The sequence below is a fragment of the Echinops telfairi genome, unplaced genomic scaffold, assembly GCF_000313985.2.
Source record: "Echinops telfairi isolate 266 unplaced genomic scaffold, ASM31398v2 ScPeMD7_53;HRSCAF=182, whole genome shotgun sequence".
In the NCBI taxonomy this organism is placed as follows: domain Eukaryota; kingdom Metazoa; phylum Chordata; class Mammalia; order Afrosoricida; family Tenrecidae; genus Echinops; species Echinops telfairi.
Genome location: NW_022103951.1, coordinates 9,205,845 through 9,227,567, shown reverse-complemented (window position 1 = coordinate 9,227,567; position 21,723 = coordinate 9,205,845). Strand labels below are relative to the sequence as shown.

General features: G+C 42.5%; 1 protein-coding gene across 5 annotated transcripts in view; it reads right to left on the bottom strand.

The window, feature by feature from the left end:
* The window catches only part of ADGRG2 (adhesion G protein-coupled receptor G2), an 81,264-nt gene that overhangs the window by 50,058 nt on the left and 9,483 nt on the right, over positions 1 to 21,723 (bottom strand). For 3 of the 5 annotated variants that reach the window (XM_045290702.1, XM_045290705.1, XM_045290703.1), the window contains exons 2-4: positions 6,740 to 6,772; positions 2,571 to 2,609; positions 2,440 to 2,463 (exon numbers count right to left, since the gene is read on the bottom strand). In XM_045290702.1, coding sequence (XP_045146637.1) covers positions 2,440 to 2,463; positions 2,571 to 2,609; positions 6,740 to 6,772 — 96 coding nt within the window. The remainder of the gene's footprint in view (positions 1 to 2,439; positions 2,464 to 2,570; positions 2,610 to 6,739; positions 6,773 to 21,723) is intronic. The other 2 variants (XM_045290704.1, XM_045290707.1) reach the window with 1 other exon arrangement.

Genomic DNA, 21,723 nt, shown 5'->3' with positions numbered 1-21,723 from the left:
AAATGTGTGTCCTCCCGGACACTTTAACCATTTTATTTTGCCTGAAATTGAGGAGACTTTCAGAGAGTGAACGGCTTTCTTTCTTTTATTTTCATTCCTCCCCCAAAGCCCACTGATCCTATTCAAGGTATTTGCTGCCCATCCTCTTACCACCCTCCTCCCTCCAGCCCCAGGTTGAGTCCTGCACAGGTTCATTCACTCAAAACTCGTTTCCTGGACTAACGTTATGTGTCCAACACATAGCCAAAAGCCAGTGGCCATGGAGTCAACTTCCATTCCTGGTGACCCCAGGTGCATCAGAGTTGACTTCTGTGCTCCATAGAGTTGTCAATGGCCCTGGCGGTGTAGTGAGCTATGCGTGGAGCTGTTGACTCCAAGGTCCGCGGTTGGAAACCAGCAGTTGCTCTGTGGGAAAACGAGGAAGCTTTCTACTCCCGAAAAGAGTTGCAGTCTCAGAAACTCACAGGTGCAGTTGTGCTCTGTCTTCTAGGGGCACTAGTCATCGAAATCAACTTGATGGCAGTTGAGTTTTAAATTCTGAGGCGTTTTCTGTCGTAGATCACTAGGCCTTTCTTCAGAGGCACCTCTCTGGGTGGGTTTGAACCGCTAAACTTCTTTTGGTTACCAGCAGAGCATATTAACTGTCCAGGGACTCTAACATATAGCAATGCTCTTACCTTTACTGGAGTTGAGTAACTCCTTTTATGCTACTGCACATTTTATTCCTTTGTGGCATCTATTATAATGAGAGTCCTGAAAAACTCACTCTCTCCCTGCCATTGATGGCGACGCATAGTGACCCTATAGAATAGAGTTGAACTTTCCCTGTGGGTTTCCAAGACTGTAGCTCTTTATGGGAATAGAAAACCCCATCGTTAATACTAGCTTCAATACACTAGCGTTATATGCTTAGTACATGTTTACCTTTTCAAGCAATTGTTAAGTAATTATCGTGTCAACTTGGAGTCCCCAGTTTCACCTTGTTTAACTTGAAGTTCAATTTTAAGCCTGCTGTTATCATTCTTTACATGAAAATCCGTCTAGAATTTGTTTAGCTCCCAAGCCAGCATGAACATGGTTCGACTTTAATTTAACTACGGTACTAGCAGGCTCTAACAGGCTTTGTTAGGTCTCTGTTTCTTCATCTGTAAAATGAAACAGTTATATTTGTTTGGTCTCTTGGGTTTTCTTTATGATTTGTTTAAATGTAGTGTTAACCAAGTAATTGATTATAGGACTTTCAAATTTAACCAATTACTATTCTGTTGTCATTTTTTGGGCACAGTTTTGGGTCCCTCCCTCCACCCATCCGAGCACCAAAAGTTCGAACTCCTTAAAATTCTGTTTTGGGTCCCTCCCTCCACCCATCCGAGCACCAAAAGTTCGAACTCCTTAAACTTCTATCAACAATCATTTCAAACGGTTGTGAAGAGCAGCAGGGTTTGACCGCGGTGCCATGGAAGGCTGTTTACCCACAGAGGGGAGGAACAGAATGTGCTGCCCTCCACAATCACCCTTTTCTCTGGCGCAAAGAGGAGCCCACTTGTTTTGTCTTCATTTCATCTGATTTAAAAACTGATAAAACCATCTGTAAACGGACTGTCTTTGAACGCGCTGTCTCTCCAAACCCAAGAGAAAACGTGTGGGAGTCACTGGATGTACTTTTCACATTTAAACAACTCTTCTATAAAACTTGCTGGCACTGTGTTAGAGACCTAGTGAGATGGGGTACTCGAAACGAGTACTAAAAGAAACTAAATATTTTCGTTTCTTTTCTTCTCTAGAACAGTTAATGGTGGAGGGCTGGTCTCCCTCTGTGAGAACAAAAATGTGATCCTGTTACCAGAAATTTTAGGTAGTTTTCCATGGCTGTGTTAGGGCTGCTCATCACAAGGTTAGTGGTTCAAACCCACTAACCACTTCTTGGGAGAATGATGAGGCCATCTGATCCTGTAAAGATCTAAGGTCTCAGAAACCCTATGTAGGGTCACTCTCAGTCACAATCAATAGCATGGCAGTGGGTTTTTTTTTTTGTTTGTTTGTTTGTTTGTTTCCAAGGTGGACCAAGGGCCCTGGTGGCACAGTGCTTAAGTGCTTGGTGGCTAAGAGAAAGGTTGACTGGTAGAATCCAGTAGGTGTTCTGTTCTACAGGAGGAAGATGAGGCAGTCTGCTTCTGTAAGGATTACAGCCTAGAAACCTGGACGGGGCAGTCTAGTCTGTCCATTTGTCATAGTCAACTTGACTTAGGTCCCATAATTCAATTAACCGTTTGTTGGTTTGCTTATTGGGAGGAGGAGGCTTTGCTTGGGGGTAAGGTATTGAAGCTACTTAATAGACTCATATAATTTAGAAATGAAAACCTTCAATATCATTTTTGATATTTATATTCGTAGTGAGGGCTATTACTTTTCATTTGCTTCAGAAAAAGTCATTCTTACCATTGAGACTTGTGGTTTCAACCTCTTTCAGCATCGAAGAGACAAATAATACAAAGATATAATTAAATCCAAAACTTAACAAATTGAGCTAAATCTAGGCTTAAACTTTTTCAAAATCTTGCCTGGAGTACCATTGGAGATGGGGATAAACCTGATCCGAGGTGATTCAGCTGCAGGAAGAAACAAATGTTTTTAATGAATGCTTTAAAATCATTATTTATTGCATTTGAAGGAGTTAGAATATTTATATGTGGGGGTAAAAGCAAAACAGAATGAAAGAAAAATGTGCTGACCACAGTATACTATTTGGTTATATCTGTACGTCCCATCACCACTCAGTGGATCTACATCTACTCAAATTGTAGAGAAAACCCAAGAGACCAAACAAATACCATGGTCTCATTTTAGATGAAGACATGGAAAGCTATGATTACAAAGTCTACTATCAAAACCAAAACAAAATCCGCCCCCCCCTACATATTCACTGCCATTGAGTTGATCCCGGTTCATAATGACCCTGCCAGACAGAGTAGAACTGCCCCTTAGGTTTTGTACGGCTGTCAGTCTTTCTGGGAGTAGACAGCCTCATCTTTGTCCTGCACAGCTCGAACTGCTGACCTTGCTGTTAGCAGCCCAACTCGAAACCCACTACACTAGCAGGGCTTCTTTACAAAGTCGACTGGTACTTATAAAACATTAAGAAATAAATATAAGAAATGGGATTTTGCAATTATTTTTTCAAGCAGAACATTCTAGAAACATTTCACATTTTTACTGATTTTCTAGGCTACAGTCATGATTGACATATTGGCTCCATTCTGTTATGCTGAAACCTGGCAACATTTCCCATAGTGAACATGAGAATTAAAAAAAAAAAATCTTGACCTCCTAAACTCTACTCCCTAACACAATTTCCTGGTATGTTATTTTCAAATTTGACGGCTATTAAGACAATCAATCAAGTTATAAATTTTCTGCAGAGTGACTCCACTTACACAGAGGTCAGATGCTGCACACATTTGGTGTGTTTAAATATTAAAAAGAACCAATGGCTTGACCTTGACCCCCAAATGGGAAAAGCAAATACAAACATTTCTACCACTGAAACAAGTCTTGCAGCAGGGAGCGCTTGGCTTGCTGCTGGTCAGGACAAAATTTGGGTGCGTCAAGCGCTTGGCTAGCTTGTCTGTTTCAGGCGGCTCATGCGTTGGCTGAAACGCACACACCCTGTCTGTCCTACATTATTGCTTCCATATTTTGTCATTTACTACATTTATGCTTAAAAAATCCAAGATATTTCTTGAGAAATAAAACCTTCCCTGAGCAATCTGATTTGAAGTGTGGCTATGATATTCCTTCCTCATTGGACAAAGCATTAAAAAAAAACCATCCATGACTGTTCATTCTTCCCCAAAGGAATCCTGGGGGCACAACAGTTAAACGTGTTGGCTGCTAACCAGAAAGTGGGCAGGTCAAACCCACCCAACAGCTCCAAGGGAGAAGGACTTGGTGATCTGTTCTGGCCAAGCCTGGGAAATCCTACGGGGCAGCTCTCCTGTGTCCCACGGGCTTGCTCTGAGTCAAAGTTGACGCAACAGCCCCTCCGAACAACAACACTTCTTCCCGGTGTTGACGGGTGGTGATGTTGGTCCGAGGCCTGTAAACACACGGCCCTTACTGTCCACTCTGCACTGCACAAACCCAGAGCACCTAGCTGCTAGGCTGGGACCCAAGGCAGGGTGTATCCCAAGATCCATTCCTCATTTGATGCGGATGAAATCTTGCTAATCTAGCACGATGGTCGAGTCTGCTGAGGCTATTCTGCGGGCAGACCAAGGCCGTCCATGACTGTTAAGTCAATTCTGACTCCTCGTGAAGCTGTGGGGCAGAGTTGGACTGTCCCATACAGGTCCTGAGGCTGGTTTGAAGCCGCGACCTTTATGTAAGCAGCCAAGCGCTTGAGCGCTATGCCACCAGGACGGCTCCAGACAAATACAAAGGTTCATTTTATCGCCGAAGCTTAAGAACTGGTGTGTGTGTCTGCGTGAGACAGAGACAGAGACAGACAGAGAGGTTGGTACTTTGCCGTCCAGGGTTTGGTTCTTTTCCATTACTTAAGTAATAAGATTAAAAAACAACAACCACCTTTTATTGTAAATTGGGTGAAGGCTTACAGAGCAGATCAGTCTGACATTCAGCAGCTTGTCTTCCTTTTGTTTCAACTCATCCATTGCCATGGCCTCAGTGGATTATTATTGATCCCCTCCTGTGTTTCCCATTTCCTTTTCTCCTTTCCTGGCCCTTCTGAATGCTGCCCATTCAACCTCAAATGGTGATTAGTCTAAGGTGGGTGTACCTCCCTTGTGTTACTGCTCCCATATTGAGCCACAGGGGTGTTAATTCATCATATTCATCATAAAAAATTCCATTAATTCTGGCTCATCGCAACCACAGGACAGAGTAGAGCTACCCTGCAGAGTAGGCTGCAAATCTTTACAAAAGCAGAAAGTCTCATCTTTCTCCTACAGAACAGCTGATGGGTTCAAATGCTGACCTTGTAGTTAGCGGCCCAACACGGAGCCTACTATATCCTCCTATTTATTAAGGGTTTACACTTAATGAAGCAGGCATTGTTACTCTCTCCCAGTTTACAGCTGAGGAAACTGAATCAGTGTAAGGTTAAGGCACGTATTCAAAATCTCACTGCCAGCAATGGGGATGGAGGAGCGTGGCCATATTTAAACACAAGCAGTTTGGCTCCAAAGAATGTGTGACCATGGGCAAGGTTCATATTCTGTGAACCACAGCTTCTTCATCGGTAATTTGACTAAAATGATTCTTATGTTGAGAGGTGAAGGGAAGGTATCTGAAAACTTCTAGACTCATGGTACGTACACATACAGTAATTATTTTTGTTATTCATTTGATTTAAATAAATGAAAGAATAGCAGTTGACGTTCATTTTTATATAATGATGATGATGGTGTAGTAGGAACTCTGGTAGCATAGTGGTTATGTATTGGGCTGCTAACTGCAAGATCAGGAATTCAAAACCACCAGCCACTCCATGGGAGAAAGATGAGGCTTTCTACTCCCATAAAGATTTATAGTCACTAAAATCCACAAGGGCCGTTCTACCCTGTCCTATAGAGTCACTATGAGTTTTATTGATTGGATGACAGTGAGGTTTTTTGTTGTGGTTAGTGGATGGGTCGTGACTTGATTCACTCGTTATGAGAAAAGACTGTTCTGGAATATCTGGCATCCCAGAAATACAGAATTAGGAGTCAGATAAGCTATGTGCTGTCACTGCAGTATGGGGTAAAAAGCTGTGTGACAAGTCATTCAATCACCCCAGGCTGCATTGTCTCATCAATAACAAAACTGGGCCACTTCCTCCCTAAGGTCCCATTCCCTTCCAGTTAGCAGCCTCAAATGGGGCTTCTGGCCTGGTTCTTGCATTACCGGTCCTAGTTATAGGCGGCTCTTTATTGACCTGCCTTTCCACAACCCTGGATTCTCCTGAGTGCTAAGCCCTTGGAAGTCATTTGAAAAATAGCACATAAGGCAAAAGCCAAACTCACTGCCATCGAGCCTATACTGACTCATAGTGACCTATAGGACAGTGCAGAAATGCCCCCTGTGAGTTTCCCAGACTGTAATTCTTTGCAGGGGTAGAAAGGTCCATCTTCCTCCCGAGGAATAGATGGTGGTTTCAAACTGTTGGCCTTGATGTTAGCAGTCCAAGTTGTAGCCACTACCCCCGACCAGTGCTCTTCACAAGGCACTTGGCATGTTTATATTCTTGAGACACTTTAGGACACTTGTGAAGTGGAACCCTAAAAATAACTTGTAAAAGGCACAATCTACCGGAAGTTTTGCCCACAATGGGTCAATGCTGTTAGGTGCTTTTGAATCAATTCTGACTCGGAGCAATCCTGTGTGACAGAGCAGAACTGCCCAATAGGGTTTCCCCCGGGGGGAAGATCATGAGGTCTTTCTCCCTTGGAGCCTCCAGGTAGGTCCAAACAGCCAGCCTTTCAGTTAGCATACAAGTGCTGAATCAGAGAGCCGCCGCTAGGGCTCCTTGCCCACATGTGCAGGATCATAATGTCTGTCATCTTGTGTATGAACACTACTGATTTCCCAGGTATACGGCATACTGTGACATCGAGTAGTTCAACTAAGTTCCACGGAGGAAAGGACTGTGTTCTACCTGACCATTGGCCATATTTCATAGAGACTTTGTAAAGAAGAATATTTTCCTAAAATTCCCCAAATCATGAAAGAACAGTCTTACCAGATGGCGATGGCAAACTGGAATTAGCATTTTCTGTTGAGGAAAAAAAAAGTGATTTGTTTAGTTAAATGGGATCAATAAATTCATTGGTGTACAAAACAGTAAGCTCTACGTCTTTATTAAGAGGCCTGGGTAGCATTCTTGCCTCCCATGCAGGATACGAGGGCTCCATTCCTGGCCAATGCACCTCAGGCTTGTGTGCTGCTATGAGGCTGAACAAGTTTCAGTGGAGCTCAGAGACTAAGACGCACTAGGAAGACAGGCCCATCATAGGGATGGTGCAGAAAAGGGCAGCACTTTGTTTCCTTGTATATGGAGTTGCCATTGGCTAGGGGCCAACTCCAGGGCCTGTAACACAAAGTTTTCACTGCCAGTGACTATAACATGAGCTGCAAATAACTACCAGAAGAGGGCAGTATGCTAACTTAATCTTATTTTCAGCAAGTTAGTTACCGTATATACTCGAGTATAAGCTGACCCAAGTATCAGCCGAGGCACCTAATTTTACCACAAAAACTGCATTAAAAATGTGCTGAAAAACTCTGTTTATACTTGAGTATATACGGTAATCTGTCCTTTTAATTTCTCTATGATGACATATCTGGTGAAGCCATAGGCATCCTGGTGGCACAGTGGTTAAACACTAGGTCACTAAAGAAAAGGTTGATGGTTGGAACTCACCAACTGCTCCACAAGCAGCAGATGAGGCTGTCTGTCGCCATACAGATTACAGACGTGTACACATGTGGGGCAGTTCTATTCTGTTGTAGTGGGTCACTGTTGGAATTAAGTCCATGGCAATGGGTTTGGGTTTCATGGTAAAGCCAGAGGGAGTATGGGTAACATAGTGATTGGAGTACTTGACTGCTAACAGAAAGGTCCGTGGGAGAAAGATGCTGCTGTCTGTTTTTGTAAAGGCTTTAACCTTGAAAAGCTTGTGGGAACAGGTCTACGTTGTCCTATAGGGTCACTATCAGTTGAAATTGACTCAACGGCCACGTGTTTGGGTTTTCACTTTGGGTGAATCCCATCTTTAAAATCGTTAACTGTTGTAGGTGCTCTTCCCATTTATTATATAACAGTTTAGTACATTTTGAACTAAAGAATGATGACAAAGAGCCTCCGTTATTGGCTAATATGCTCATTAAATCAAAACAACCCCAACCCATTACAATGTAGTTGATTCGGACTCACAGCGACCCTACAGGATAGAGTAGAACTGGCCATTGGATTTCCAAGGCTGCAAATCTTTCTGGAAGCGGTTGCGCGCATCTTTCTTCCTTGGAGCTGCTGGTGAGTTTGAACCACCTACCATTCCATTAGCAGTCAAATGCTTAACCACTGTGCCACTAGGGCTCCTAATATGTTCATTAGAATTTGTAAAAGAACAAAGTGTGTGACCTGCATACATTAAGCTTCCACTAAGTATGCTTTTTACCACAGGTTTTCCACGTATGAAATCACAAATCTTCCATTCTTATAATTTAAACTTGATCAAACCCCTCTGGATGTGTAAACTAAAGAGTTACTGAGTTATTTCTGCATGTGTGTGTGTGTGTGTGTGTGTATATGTGTGTGTGTCTAAAATCATCATCACAAACTACTCATAACTTGATTTTTCTCATGACAGTATATCCTGAACTTTGTTCTAGATCATTCCACTGTTTCCTACAACATCATTTGTGATGGCTGCGGAGCATTTCATTGAGCAGATGCACCATTAATTTATACAACACATTCCCTTTGGATAGGCATGTTGGTGTATGCTATTTGTATGATTATAAACAATTCTACAATAAATTCCTCTGGCTATATGTTTACATACATATTTGATTATGTCCTTCAGAAACTCCATGAATTTTGATCGCCAAATTGCTTAACAGAAAACATCAAGCATTTTATACTACCTTTTCCAGTGCCTGAGTGTTACTTCCCCAAACCCTCTCCCATGATGAGTATTATCCTACAAACTTTAATTTTTTTTAATTACAAAGGAATAGTTGTTTCCACGGTGATTTCTGGAGATATAATTACGAGGAAGGGAGAAGTATGTTGAAAGCACAAAATGTTCACGGAGAAACATAATACAGTGAACCCTCGCCACTTCGCGCTTCGACTTCCGCGGCTTCACTCTATCGCGGTTTTTGCGTAACAGCGCATGCTCTGTCATTACTGCCACTGATTGGCTCATACTGTACACGCTTGATGCCCTAAATAATATAATAAATAATAAATGATAATTATAACGTCCAAAATGTTTTACTGTATTTTCCCTTTTTCGTTTAATAAATTGGGTAATACGAGTGTAATGGTGACTAAAGGGTGTTTTTTCATGTTTTCTATGTTCTAGCTACGAAAATATTTGATTTACAAATAAGGAATCCTACTTCGCGGAATTTCATTTATCACGGTAGGGTCTAGAACCGATTAACCGTGATAAACGAGGGTTCACTGTAGCTGAAATGATGGTTCATTCGCATCCTGGTTCTGCTGGAATGCAGACTTGACGGTGTACTCACGTTCTCTAACGAGGCCCTAATTTCATTGGGATTGCTTTTTTTTCTAGGTCTCTGTCCCTTAACTTTCTGCCAATGAAATAATCTGTTAACGGGAGTTTAATTCTAAAAATACTCTTGCAAGCACGGAGGGGAAATCGGTTATTCATACTTTAGCAGGCTTTAGGTAAATTCCTCTGGCCATCCAGGAAAGACTAGATCATGTGGAAGAATATGAAGGAGTACTTAATATGGTTCACTCTGAGAAGGACCCAGTCTGAGCGGTGCAGGTGAGGTGCCACAGCAGGATATAAGCAGGGAGAAACACGAAGGCACTGGGGAAAAGTTGAGGACCAGCGAAGGAGGATGGAGAGAGTGATGTTGGAGAGCAATAGAAGTGAATACAATTTTTTTTTTTTTACAATTTTGTCTAGGCTTCATCATAGTAATCCAACCTTTTCCACTGCTACATCGTTTGACCAGAACTATGTACTCACAGGGCGAGGGACTTAATAGAATTTCAACCCTTTGTTTGGTACTAGAGGAAACGGACAACTCAAGGATGACCAAGGGCCAGAGCAGAGAAGGAAGCTTCCTGGGAAACCCACAGAATTGGTCCACTATCTCTAAGTAGTCAAGTTTGAGATGCACAGACTCACAATCAAGAGTGAAAAACCTGATCAAAATGTAGATCAAGGACAAGTGCAGATCAGCCCACAGGCAGAGCTGACCTCTAAACAGGCAAGGCAGCACTCTGCTTGAAAGAAGGGAGGGGATTTGACAAATAAAAGCTAGAGACTTTTAAATTGTTATCACCTGCTTTTTCTTTTTTTCTATAGGTATTTTTCAGGGGCTAATTGCTCAGTGACTAACAGTTTATTCACCTCTTCTCTCTCTCATGATGATGCTCCACACATCACTCATCCTGGTCCAATAGTGAGATGTCCCCAGAGGCTTTACATTTTCCTGAGACCTGGTCTATGTTTCTCTTGGGCTCTTTCCTAACTTCCCATTTGTTGCAACTAACGAGGTGGTCGTCATTTCCAATGAGTCATATATTTGAGCTCCATGCCACTCTTGGGAGATAAATCATTTCCATTGTTAAAAAAACCCCATAAACAAAGAAAGGGAAAGCATTTAAAATGTTCAGATTTTCCTTTGGAAACGTACAATGAACAAATCTGAAAGCATTATCCATTTATTGAAGTCTTGGTTTAAGTCAATAAATAAAATGACTGTGATCTTTCTGTAACATTTATTCACGATGACTTCCTGGTGATTTTTTTTTTTCAAAACAAAGTCCATATATTCCAATTGTGATGCGCATGACTTGGCATACACGAGCTTGGGATAGGAGCCAAGGAGAGCCAGAGGAATTTTCAAGAAATTGATGGAGTCTCTTTCCCTATCTTCTCCCTGGGACATTCTTTCAAAGCTATTTCCACCTCCCAAATTCCCATCCTGCAAGGCCAAGTGTGGTCTAAGCACTAGCCTGTGAATGCTGGCATGCCTTTGCCTCTCCAAAGCAATTTATCCAAGACCTCAACCCTCCATCAACCCCAATCATCCCCACACTTGCTGGGGCCTTGAATTCAATAGTGTTGCTGGCAACACTAGCCAAGTAAATTAAGCTGAAAACTTTCGTGTTCACAATTTCTTTTCTTTTTTAATCTTTTTATTGGGGGCTCGTACAACTCTTATCACAATCCATCCATCCATCCATTGTGTCAAGCCCATTTGTACATATGTTGCCATCATTGTTGTCAAAGCATTTTCTTTCCACTTGAGCCCTTGGTATAAACTCCTCATTTTTCCCCTCCCTCCCTCACTCGTGAACCCTTGATAATTTATAAATATTAATTTTTCATATCTTGCACTGTCTGATGTCTCCCTTTATCCCCTTGTCTGTTGTCCATCCCCTGGGGAGGGGGTTATAGGTAGGTCATTGTGATTGCTTCCCTCTTTCTCCCCCCACCTTCCCCTTCCCCTCCTAGTATGGCTACTCTCAATATTGGTCCGAGGAGCTTATCTGTCCTGGATTCCCTGTGTTTCCAGCTCTTATCTGTACCCATGTACATGCTCTGGTCTAGCCAGATTTGTAGGGTAGAATTAGGGTCACGATAGTGGGGGTGGAGGAAGTGTGTGATGCACACAATTTCTATTATCGTTGTAACAAAGTGTCATAAACTTCATGGCTTAAAACAACACATGTTTGTTATCTGAGAGTTCTGTGGCTCTGAAGTCCAGTATCTGTTTTCATCAGATTAAAATCAATTTGTCCATGGGCTACTTTCCTTTCTAGAAGCTCTAGGGGAGAATTGATTTCTGGCCTATTGGGGTTATTGGGATATTGGAGGTCCTTGCAAGACGGAAGTCCCTGTTTTCTTGCTGGCTATCAATGGAGGGCTGTTTCCAGATTCTAGCTCATGGTCCCCTTCCACCCTATTCAAAACCAGCACCAGTGGGTTGGGAAAGTCCTCACAAGGTACCCTTTTGCCGCACCCCTTTCTTTGAGTCCCTGTTTAAGGACTCAAGTTATAATATTGGTTGGGCCCATCTGGATGATCCTCTTCATCCCAAAGACTGTTACTTAAATACATTTGCAAAGTTCCCTTTTCCATGTAAGGTAACCTATGTACAGGTTCCAGGAATTAGGATGCGGACATCTTTGGGAAGGGGCATTATTCTGTATTTTATTATTTAATCAATCAACAATTCTATGAGATAAGTGAAATTGGCATCCTTTCCCTTTTAGTGCACAAGAACATAGACTGGGTGAGATTGAGTGCCTTGATCAAGATCATAGGAAATCCATTGTAGAGCTGGGATTTGAACCCCAGGCAAAATCTAACCTTGGTACCTCTACTTTAGTCTGCTTTCAATGATTAAGTCTATAGACCACAAACCAGTGGAGAAATGTGGGATATTATTATTACTAATATGTAGGACTTCAAAATGTTTATAGAAAATCTCAATGGAACTTTAAATTCCATTTTTCATAGACTTTTTGAATCCCCCTTGTGTTTTTTAATCATCTTCATCTGTTATAGTCTTTCAATTCCCACTGCTCGTTTCCTAGCCAGAGTCTGATGGTCTCTTATTGTCAATTATAAAGTATCACAGCCTCAGAATCTTCTAATTGGAAGGAATATTAGTGTCCTTTGCATCCAAGTTCTCCTCTAATACGACAACTTATCTACCAAATGCACACAATCCAAATTAATCTGGACAAATTTTATCCTACCCACACCGGGGGACTCACATGGGTATCTCTGATTGTTTGAATTACTTACCGACATTTAAAAATCATGAGCTTGCAAATAGAATTCTCAGTTTTCACCCTGCCTTACAAAATTGGAAGTTTTAGGAGAGGGCAAGTTTATGTCAGTTCTCTGGCCCTTTAAAACCTGTCCTGACCGAAGAAACCAATGGAGATAGCACTCTCTTTACAACTTCAAGTATACTTGAACTACACCATTCACTTGACTGTTGGGAATTCTTATTTAACTTTTCAGCTGTACATCTTATTTTCCCAACTAAATGCTGAGCTGTTTGATGATTCATTCATGATTATCCAGGAATCCATGTCCAGTGCCTTGTATCTGGGAGAGGTTCAAAATAGGTTTTGATTGATTGATGAAACCATTAAGGAGTTGATGTCAGTCATGGGTCAGTCAAGAAAGGAGAACCCATGAAAGGTCATTCAAAAGAAGGAATTTACTTCAGGGAAATAGTTCAGATATTGATAGAGCTGAAAGAGCAATCCCAGGAAGGTGAAGCAAGTCAGAGCTCAGCATCAGTAGAAAGTGACTGCTACTTCTAAGGCTGAAGGAACCCAGGGAGGAAGTGATGCTACCAGAGTCCAAGGAACAAAGCCTTGTGTTTACGGTAGGAAGCGAGACCTAGAGGGAGAGGTGTACATAGAATTAGAATCATGGAGGTGACACCGCCATTATTAGAGACAGTCGCCAAAGCAGAGAGGAAGAGAAAGACCATGACTTCTCGCTTCCTTCTGCCCTCTGATCTCCCACCGTTGAGAATCAGTGGCACTGTGCTCTACAGGGCTTTCAATGGTGGTTTTCAGAACTAGATCTCCAAGCCTTTCTTCCAAAGCACCGCTGGGTGGAATCAAACCTCCAACCTTTCAGTTAGCACCTTAGAGCAAGTGAACCATCTGCTCCACTCAAGGACTCCCAGTTGGCAAGGGAATATGGGCAACATCACAAGGGATCAGGTCCTTTTACTATACACAGCAGAGCAGGGAACAACTCTATGAGCAAAGAGGCAAAATGATCTACGGATTATACAGAGGAATGATTTGAAAGAATGTTTCTTGAATGAGGATCCTTCAGAATTTAAAGTTTGCAGTAAGTTACCGCGGTCAATCGTTGTGGATTAAGGACTTAACAGATATGAAAACCGTGTGCTAAAATGTCCACTCAAATACACATAAAAAACAACTTTAAAAAATTCAATGCCAAGCCACCATTTCCCTCAGCAATGACCTCACCGACACAATCTTTGTTGACTTGTCCTCTTTCCGGAAGGCCCTCTCCCCAGTCCCTCACTCCCAGGATCACCTCTCAAATAAACCACCTGCATGCAAGTCATTTGAAGTCATGGTGGGGTGTTTCTGCAGTTCTCTCTATTTTTTCCTGCCTGCTATTTGACACTGTAGCAGATGTAGACGTAACATGCAAGATGGTTTTCTTAAACCTGTGACTGAGGTTAATACTAGCAAGTGTTTACTTTCAACAGAAACAAAACAAACAAACCCCAACCCAAACCCCTTGTCATTCCATCAATTCTGACTCATAGTAGCCCTATCTAGGGTTTCCAAGGCTGTAAATCTTTACAGGAGAAAATAGTCACATTCCCCCCCCACACACACACACAGACTGCCTTGGAGCAGCTGGTGGATTTGAAGACCTGACTCAATGCTTTACCAACAATGCCACCAGGGCTCCATCACTCTCAAATTGGACAGGAAAGGGAAAGGCTTTATCTTCTACGAGTGGATCAAAAAAGGCGAGGCTTATGCTCCTCAGAACAATCAGCCATGGGAGATCAAAAGGGTAGCATTTGCCCTAAAAGAAAGTTCTGACGGCAAGAGGGAGAGGGAAAAGGGTGAATGGAAACAGGGAACCCAGGAGGAGGTGGGAAGAGTGATGTTACATTGTCGGGATTACAACCAGCGTCTCAAAACAAAATGTGTAGAAATTGTTGAATGGGAAACACATGTGCTCAGTAAACTTTCACCTAAATCACAAGAAAATGTTCAAAAGACAGTGAAATGAAAATGAAAATGGCTATGGTTAGCCCCTTTTGCATAAATCTTTTAGAACCAATGGAAGTTTGTTGTAAACTGGTGGCAGTCTTCTTCAGGCTTGGATGACTGTCCCATAGAGAGATGCTTAAAAACCAGCAGCCATGGCTCGGCACTCTTATATGGGAACCCTAAACAAAACAATACTTTTCTGTTATTATCGTGGCTCTCTGGGGCTTGTGACAACAGGCGCTCTTCCAAGAACTGTACTTTCAGATTTTACTACATAACCAACAAAATGAATGAAAACACTTTATATTTGGCACATCCCAAGTGTGTTTACTTGAGCAATGACCATCTCACACCACACTGCTCAATAAGTAGTCTTACATAATATATTTATCAAACGATTAATAATGACATCAGTAAAGAAAACTTCAGCTCGGCGCTGATGGAACTTGCCAAAGTGTCAACGATCCGTGGTTCTAGGTGGGCCTGGGACAAAATGGGAAGCAGGTCAATGGTTTGCTGAGCCCCTCCCACCCACTCCGGATCCCAAGAGTTGTGTTCTTCCTCCTTCAAACAGTACCATCTACCTAGCTCCTTGTCCTGTTATCTCTCCAGAACTGATCTGGGCTCTCTGGAATGCTGGAAAGAATGAAGGCTTCTTAATCAGGAGATAGGGAGAAAGAGGAGACTTTCTGCTCTGGTAAAGAGTTACCGTCTCCGAAAACCACAGGGACAGTTCTCCTCTGTCCTGCAGGTTTGCTATGGGTTGGAATCGACTTGATAGCTGTGCATTTGGTTGCTTGCTGGTTTGTTTTAAATCAGGAGTTTATAGATGGTCCCTTACTCCAGGGCCTATGAAGGACATTTTGGAATGTCCACAAAGTCCTTGAAATAAAACGCAAATGTGTGTGTGCTCCTATGAATGCTTTTTCTGGAAAGGGTAGACCCTTTCCAGAATGGGAGGGAGATTGTCTATTTGTAATGAACAAGAATTCACGTAGTCCTACTATAACCAGGCACTTAATAAATATTACCTCAGTCCTCATAACCATATGAGCTAAGTTCGCCCCATTTTGCAAGTAGGGAAATGGAGACACAGACAGGTCAAGTCACTAGGCCAAGATGACTAGTGACAGAGCAGGAGTAGGATCTGAGCCCCACTCTGTAAGCGCACAAAAGCAAAGGGCCACTGACCTACTGGGTGGAGACCCTGCTCTGCCAAGGGGGATGTACACTTTGGGAAGGAAGAGAGGCTTGGAAGAATGAGATAAAGCACTCAGACTCTTTCTGGTAAGTGCAGGGTACCCTGCAGCATTCTTCCTGTCCCAGTATCCCTGGACTTTGACACATAGCAAGTAATCTAGGCCACTGCCCACCACCAGCATTGCGGCTTCCAGCATGTTTTTGCTCTTCCCACCTTATACCCATCATCCTCTTCCGGCAGCTTGCCCTGTTGACTTCAAGTTCTAGCACACAAAAATGAAGACAACAGCTTTACAGAGAGTGTTTAACCAACTCCACAGCTGTTTATGAAAAAATCCCTGTGGCAAAGTCCTTACTGTGTGTGCGTGCGTGTGTGTGTGTGTGTGTGTGTGTGTGTGTGTGTGTAACTATCCTCCCAGTCCTCTCCTGTGATTGAACCCTGATTTACATAGCAAGAAATGCAGCAGTTCATAAGCAATAGATGAAATAGTCTATTGCACCATTGCCCGATTTGGTAGCCACTAGCCAAGTGAGGTTATTTAAATTTATATTAACGAAAGTTAGATAAAATTTAAAAATTCCTTGCCTCAGTCACACTGGCTGCTTAATAACCAGATGTAGCAGGTATTGGGTAGCACAGATACAGAAAATGTTTCTACGAGACGTTGCTGGTCTCGAGCAATCATGGCTAGTATTTACTGAGTTTTTATCATGTATGTTTCATATATTAACTCATTTAATCTGCATATAATGATGCTATGTTAATTTTCAGGTAAGAAAGCTGAAGTACACATATCTTGTTTAAGGTCACAGTTAATAAGAGGCAGAGATAAGATTGGAACCCAGGAAGTACAGAGCTTTTATTCTTAATCTTACACAGCCTGTAAAGAGGTCCCAGTGGCATACAGGATGGAGCTTCCTGCCTTCAAATAACTCCCTGAGGTTTGGACAATGAGCATCTCAGTAGTGATCACAAGAGACTGAAAAGTAGGATCCTTCATCACATTGGTTAAGGGCAGGTTTGCAGACAACAATTGAAATTGCTGTCAATAAGCTGTCTATGTATAAAAAAGCAAATTGGTTGTGTATATAGCTGAAAGTTATGCAACTGACATATGTACAATAATGACAAAAAGAGTAACTGCAGAGGCTGCTTGTGGACAACCAAAATGTGCATGGAATTTGGATTATTGGTTTGAGGTCAGGGTTTCATGGACTATGCCCTTTAATTGGCCTAATATGTTTACTGCTTCCGTTCTCCCTCCCAGCATATTGCATAAGGCCTAGGATCTTGAAAACTTGCTAGCAGTTATTTAAAGGCTAACAAGTGATCTCCATTCACCCAGCACAACACAGGAAGAAGAGTCAGGAATAGGTGAAGGATCTGGGACGAATGACTAACTGCTTCCATGAACAACTGCCTCCTTTGACATGATACCAGAGAAGGTGAGTGGTGCCCAACTACCACTACTGAACATTTTGATCAAAGATGCTATAGAAGAATCTTAGTCAAAAGAGGGGAAATACAGAGCAGAATTTCAAATTCTCATGGACTGCAGACTTCCAGAGCTACGAAAGCTGAATGAACCCCTGAAACTATTGCCATGAGATATGACACTATTGCCCTTAAACCAAAGAGAGCACCTGAAGTCTTTTTAAAACCCAATAATAATTGAACTTAATTAGTGTTTTACTTAGAGGTCTGCTTAGAGTATTATAGGATCTAATCAGTGGTGAGACTCAGCTGGCTCGCACTAGTTCGGCAGAACCAATAGCTAACTTTTTTGTTGAGTTAAGCAAACCGGTTGTGAAAATGGCACTTATAATCAGGGTTCTCTCTAAGGAGCACAGCTAGACAGCCACCCAATGTGGACATCACATATTTACATTCTGTACTCTTTCTTCAACAGTGGTTGTCTGATACCATGTTGAAATAATAAACCACCTTGTGGTATAGCTTTTAATTTTTTTAATACTTAGAGCAGCGAACTGGTTGTTAAATTCTTTTAAATCCACCACTGGATCTAATTAACCACAGCAACTCGAAAGATTCCATTGGAACTTTATGAGGGCAGTGAATTGTGTGAATGGAGGAGAAACAGCTCAGAAAAAGAGGGTGAGGATGGTTACACAACTCCAAGAATGTCCTCAATGCCAGTAACTCTAGAGCAGTGGCTCTCAACCTTCCTACTGCCGCAACCCTTAATACAGCTCCTCACGTGGTGGTGACCCCCCAACCATAACATTATTTTCATTGCTACTTCATCACTTTCATTTTGCTACTGTGATGAATCAAGTGACCCCTGTGAAAGGGTCGTTCGACTCCCCAAAGGGTCACGATCCACAGGTTGAGAACCGCTGATTTAGAACGTACTGAATTTGTGTAGTTTTGCTGTGTGTATTCAACAACAAAAATAAACAGAAAGTCAAAAAATTAAGCATAAAAAAATATTTTCTTGTTATATATCATATCACTTGCTAGTGTACCCTAGAAGTACTTTAGATATTCCTGCCTAAGGGATTTTTGATCTAACAGCAGTTTGACTCTACTGAATTTGTACATTTCAAATGTGTGAAAGCATTTTGGAGTTTAAGCAACAGAACACTATGGCAAAGCTCTTAATAAGTACTTCTTTATGTTGCCAAAAAAAAAAAAGAATAGGATTCTTCCCCTAATTTTCTTAGACTGAAGGAGGGTGCTTGCATGATTTTAAGAAAGAAGAGATGGCTACCCTACCCCACCCTGCGCCATCTCACCCTCCATGGGCCAATACTATGATGTACCTACAACCCCGGGAGAGAAAGGACAGAGCCAGCTAGATGTATTGGTTAAGCTCAACATCTCAAGGGTGTGAAAATGATAAGTTGCTTTTCACAAGTGGGATGTCTCTTCAGCAGCCCCAAGTGGGGGGCTGGGTAGGATAGGAAGAGAGGTGTCTGCAACATACTGGCAACCAGGGACTCAAGTTGATAGAGGTACGACCTCTCTCATCATGAAGAGTCCAAGTTAGCTCTAGAGGAGATGCAGACAAGGAAAGAGAGAGAATTAGGGGAATCCGGTGGAAGAGCTTTGATGGCTGGCCTTGCAAGTGGCAAATATCATTTCAGCCCACAGTCCATTGGCTCGAACTCAGTCACAGGTCACATCTAGCTGCAAGGGACATTGAGAAATGCAGTCTGTGTGCTGAAGATGAAAATAAAAAGGGGCTGGTGACCTGCCACATCAGATTTAATAGAGTACTGTGGTGGTTAGATTTTTATGCCCACTTGATGATACTTATGCGGAGGCAGGGATGGAAGTCCAACATTTCAGTTAGATAATAGCTTGGGGATGTCTTCTTAGGGATGTGACCTTAGGGATGGAAACTTCTCTCTCTCTGGCCCTCCATCCTATCTGCTGGCTGGGATTCTGTGTCTGGCTCCAAGGGTGATCCCATGTGGTCTGCTGATCCTGGGAGCCAACCTGGGAGCTGTCGATACCCTGCTATGCTCCCACACACTTTGCACCCATGTAACAGTGTGCTCACAGGCCTGTGATCTCCCTGCTTCCCGCTTTCTGGTTCATCGGCTTGTAGCTAATTGAGTCAGAAGAGGGTCCAGCCAGCATTGAACCCATGGACTTGGGTTACACTGGGATGTGTTCTTGATAGAAAATGACTTCTTGATATAAAGTTATTCCTAGCAGATGGACATTGGTCCTCTAATCAAATACTCCCTTAATGCAAGAACACTTTGTTCTATTAAACTGGCATTCCGTGATGCTCACCTTCCCGGCATGATCACTAGGAGGGGAAGGGGAAGGTGGGGGAGAAAGGGGGACTTGATCACAGTGATCTGCATAAAACCCCCTCCCAGGGGGACAAACAACAGAAAAGTGGGCGAAGGGAGTCTTTAGACAGTGTAAGACATGAAAAATAATAATAGTTTATAAATTATCAAGGGTTCATGAGGGAGGGAGGGGGGAAATGAGGAGCCGATATCAAGGGCTCAAGTAGAAAGCAAATGTTTGGAGAATGACGATGTCAACAAATGTCCAAATGTGCTTGACACAATGGATGTATGTGTGGATTGTGAGAAGAGTTGTATGAGCCCCAAATAAAATGGTTAAAAATAAATAAAATAAAACTGCCATGAAATATTTCTTTAAAAATGTGAAAGATTAAAGTTATTCCATATGCAAATATGAGTGTCCCTGATTTTGTTTCTCTAGACAATCCAGCCTCACACCAGGGTCATGAAATCACTGATGTTGTTAGTTGCCCTGAAGTCCCTGCTGACTCATGTGGGTCTATCCCACAGGTGTCAGAACAGAAATGCTTCATGGGCGTCTCAAGGTTGTTGCTCTTGCTGAAGCAGATCACCAGATCCATCTGCCTAGATGCCTCCTGGTAGTTTCTAGACCTTTCAGCGCTTAGCCATTTGCACCACCCAGGGGCCTATGGCGTCATGCCTAACTGCTAATTCATGGCAGAATCACTCTCCAGAGCCTCCGTTTTCTCTCTTCGTCATTTCTCATCATCTTGATGAGGTCAAAGGCACGGAATCAATATGAACTGGAGACAGAGGAGTCTGTCATTTTGAGACTGAATATGGATCCCCCCATCTTTGTGACTCACCCTCCTGGATTTGCTCCCAGCAAATATCCATACCACGGTTTTCCCCAGGACCCTCAAGATTGAGACTCCCATGTGATAAACCACAAAGACTCAGTTCTCTAAACAACCATGTTCCAGTAAAAGCCGCCAAAAGAAGCCGGAATTATGGATCTTCCTACTGCATGGAAACCCTACTGAGGTGGAAAAGTTGTATTTTTGAATGGCCTCTGTGTTGAAGCTATGTTAAACCTTAACCTTCATTGTCGGTAATGCTGGGTAGGCGATCCTGAGCAGCCCTTCAACCAAAAAACCCAAACTCACTGTATCGGGTTGATGCCGACTCATAGAGACCCTATAGGATAGGGTTTCTGAGATTGTAACTGTTTTCAGGAGTAGAAAACCCCGTTTTTTCCCTGGTGAGTGGCTGGTGGTTTCAAACTGCTGTCCTTGTGTATCACAGCCCAACGCAGAACCACTACACCATCAGAGCTATGTCTTCGTATATTGCTGGCCCCTGCTCTAACGCTTCTCCTTTTATTGCCTTTAGCTTGCCTTGATCTGGGATTTCTCACTTTTAACAATCTGTAACTCTGACGTAGGTGTCCCTGGATGGGAAGAGCAGTTAAAATGTGCTTGGCTGCTGGCCAAAAGATTGGAGGTTATAATCCACTCAGAGGCACCTCAGAAGAAAGGCCTGGTGATCTGCATCTGAAAAATCAGCCATTGACAAACCTTTGGAGCACAGTTCTACTCTGACACAAGTGTGTTTGTTATCAGTAGGAGCTGACTTGAGAGCAACCAGTTTTATCCTGAACTTGGTGTATGTTCTGCATCTGAATAAAAATCCTGTGAACAATTCCTCTCCAATGGATGAATGAATCGGTCAAGTTTTAAATGTTATTCAGAGAAGGCACTGTGAAGGAGACTGACTTAGGTTCAAATCCTGGCTCTGCCTTGAGTAAGTTCTTTAAGATTTCTCTGCTTCTAATTTTCTCATTTGTAAAATGGGAGTGATTATTTTGAATGAAATCACATTACATTGGCAGACTATTTTATCACAGTTCCAACCATCAATTTTAATTATTGTTAACAGATTATATGAAGCATTCTTATCTACTCACTAATGCTTGGTTAGTGAGAATATCTATTGTTGGTCTAATTCAAGTTTCCATAGCTTAGGGCTCCTTCTGTGATATGAAAGGGGTCCTTAAATCTGATGGTCTCAGGAAGATCTTTCCACACAATATGCCTCTGATCCCTTGAGGCCTCCTCACGCACCCCACCCCCACTATCACGACCCCAGTGCCGCTTCTCACTCTGGACTAGACGGGAACATGTACATAGGTATAGGCAAGAGATAAAACTCACAACACATGGAACCCGGGAACAGGAATGGGACTAGAGATACCAAAGGGG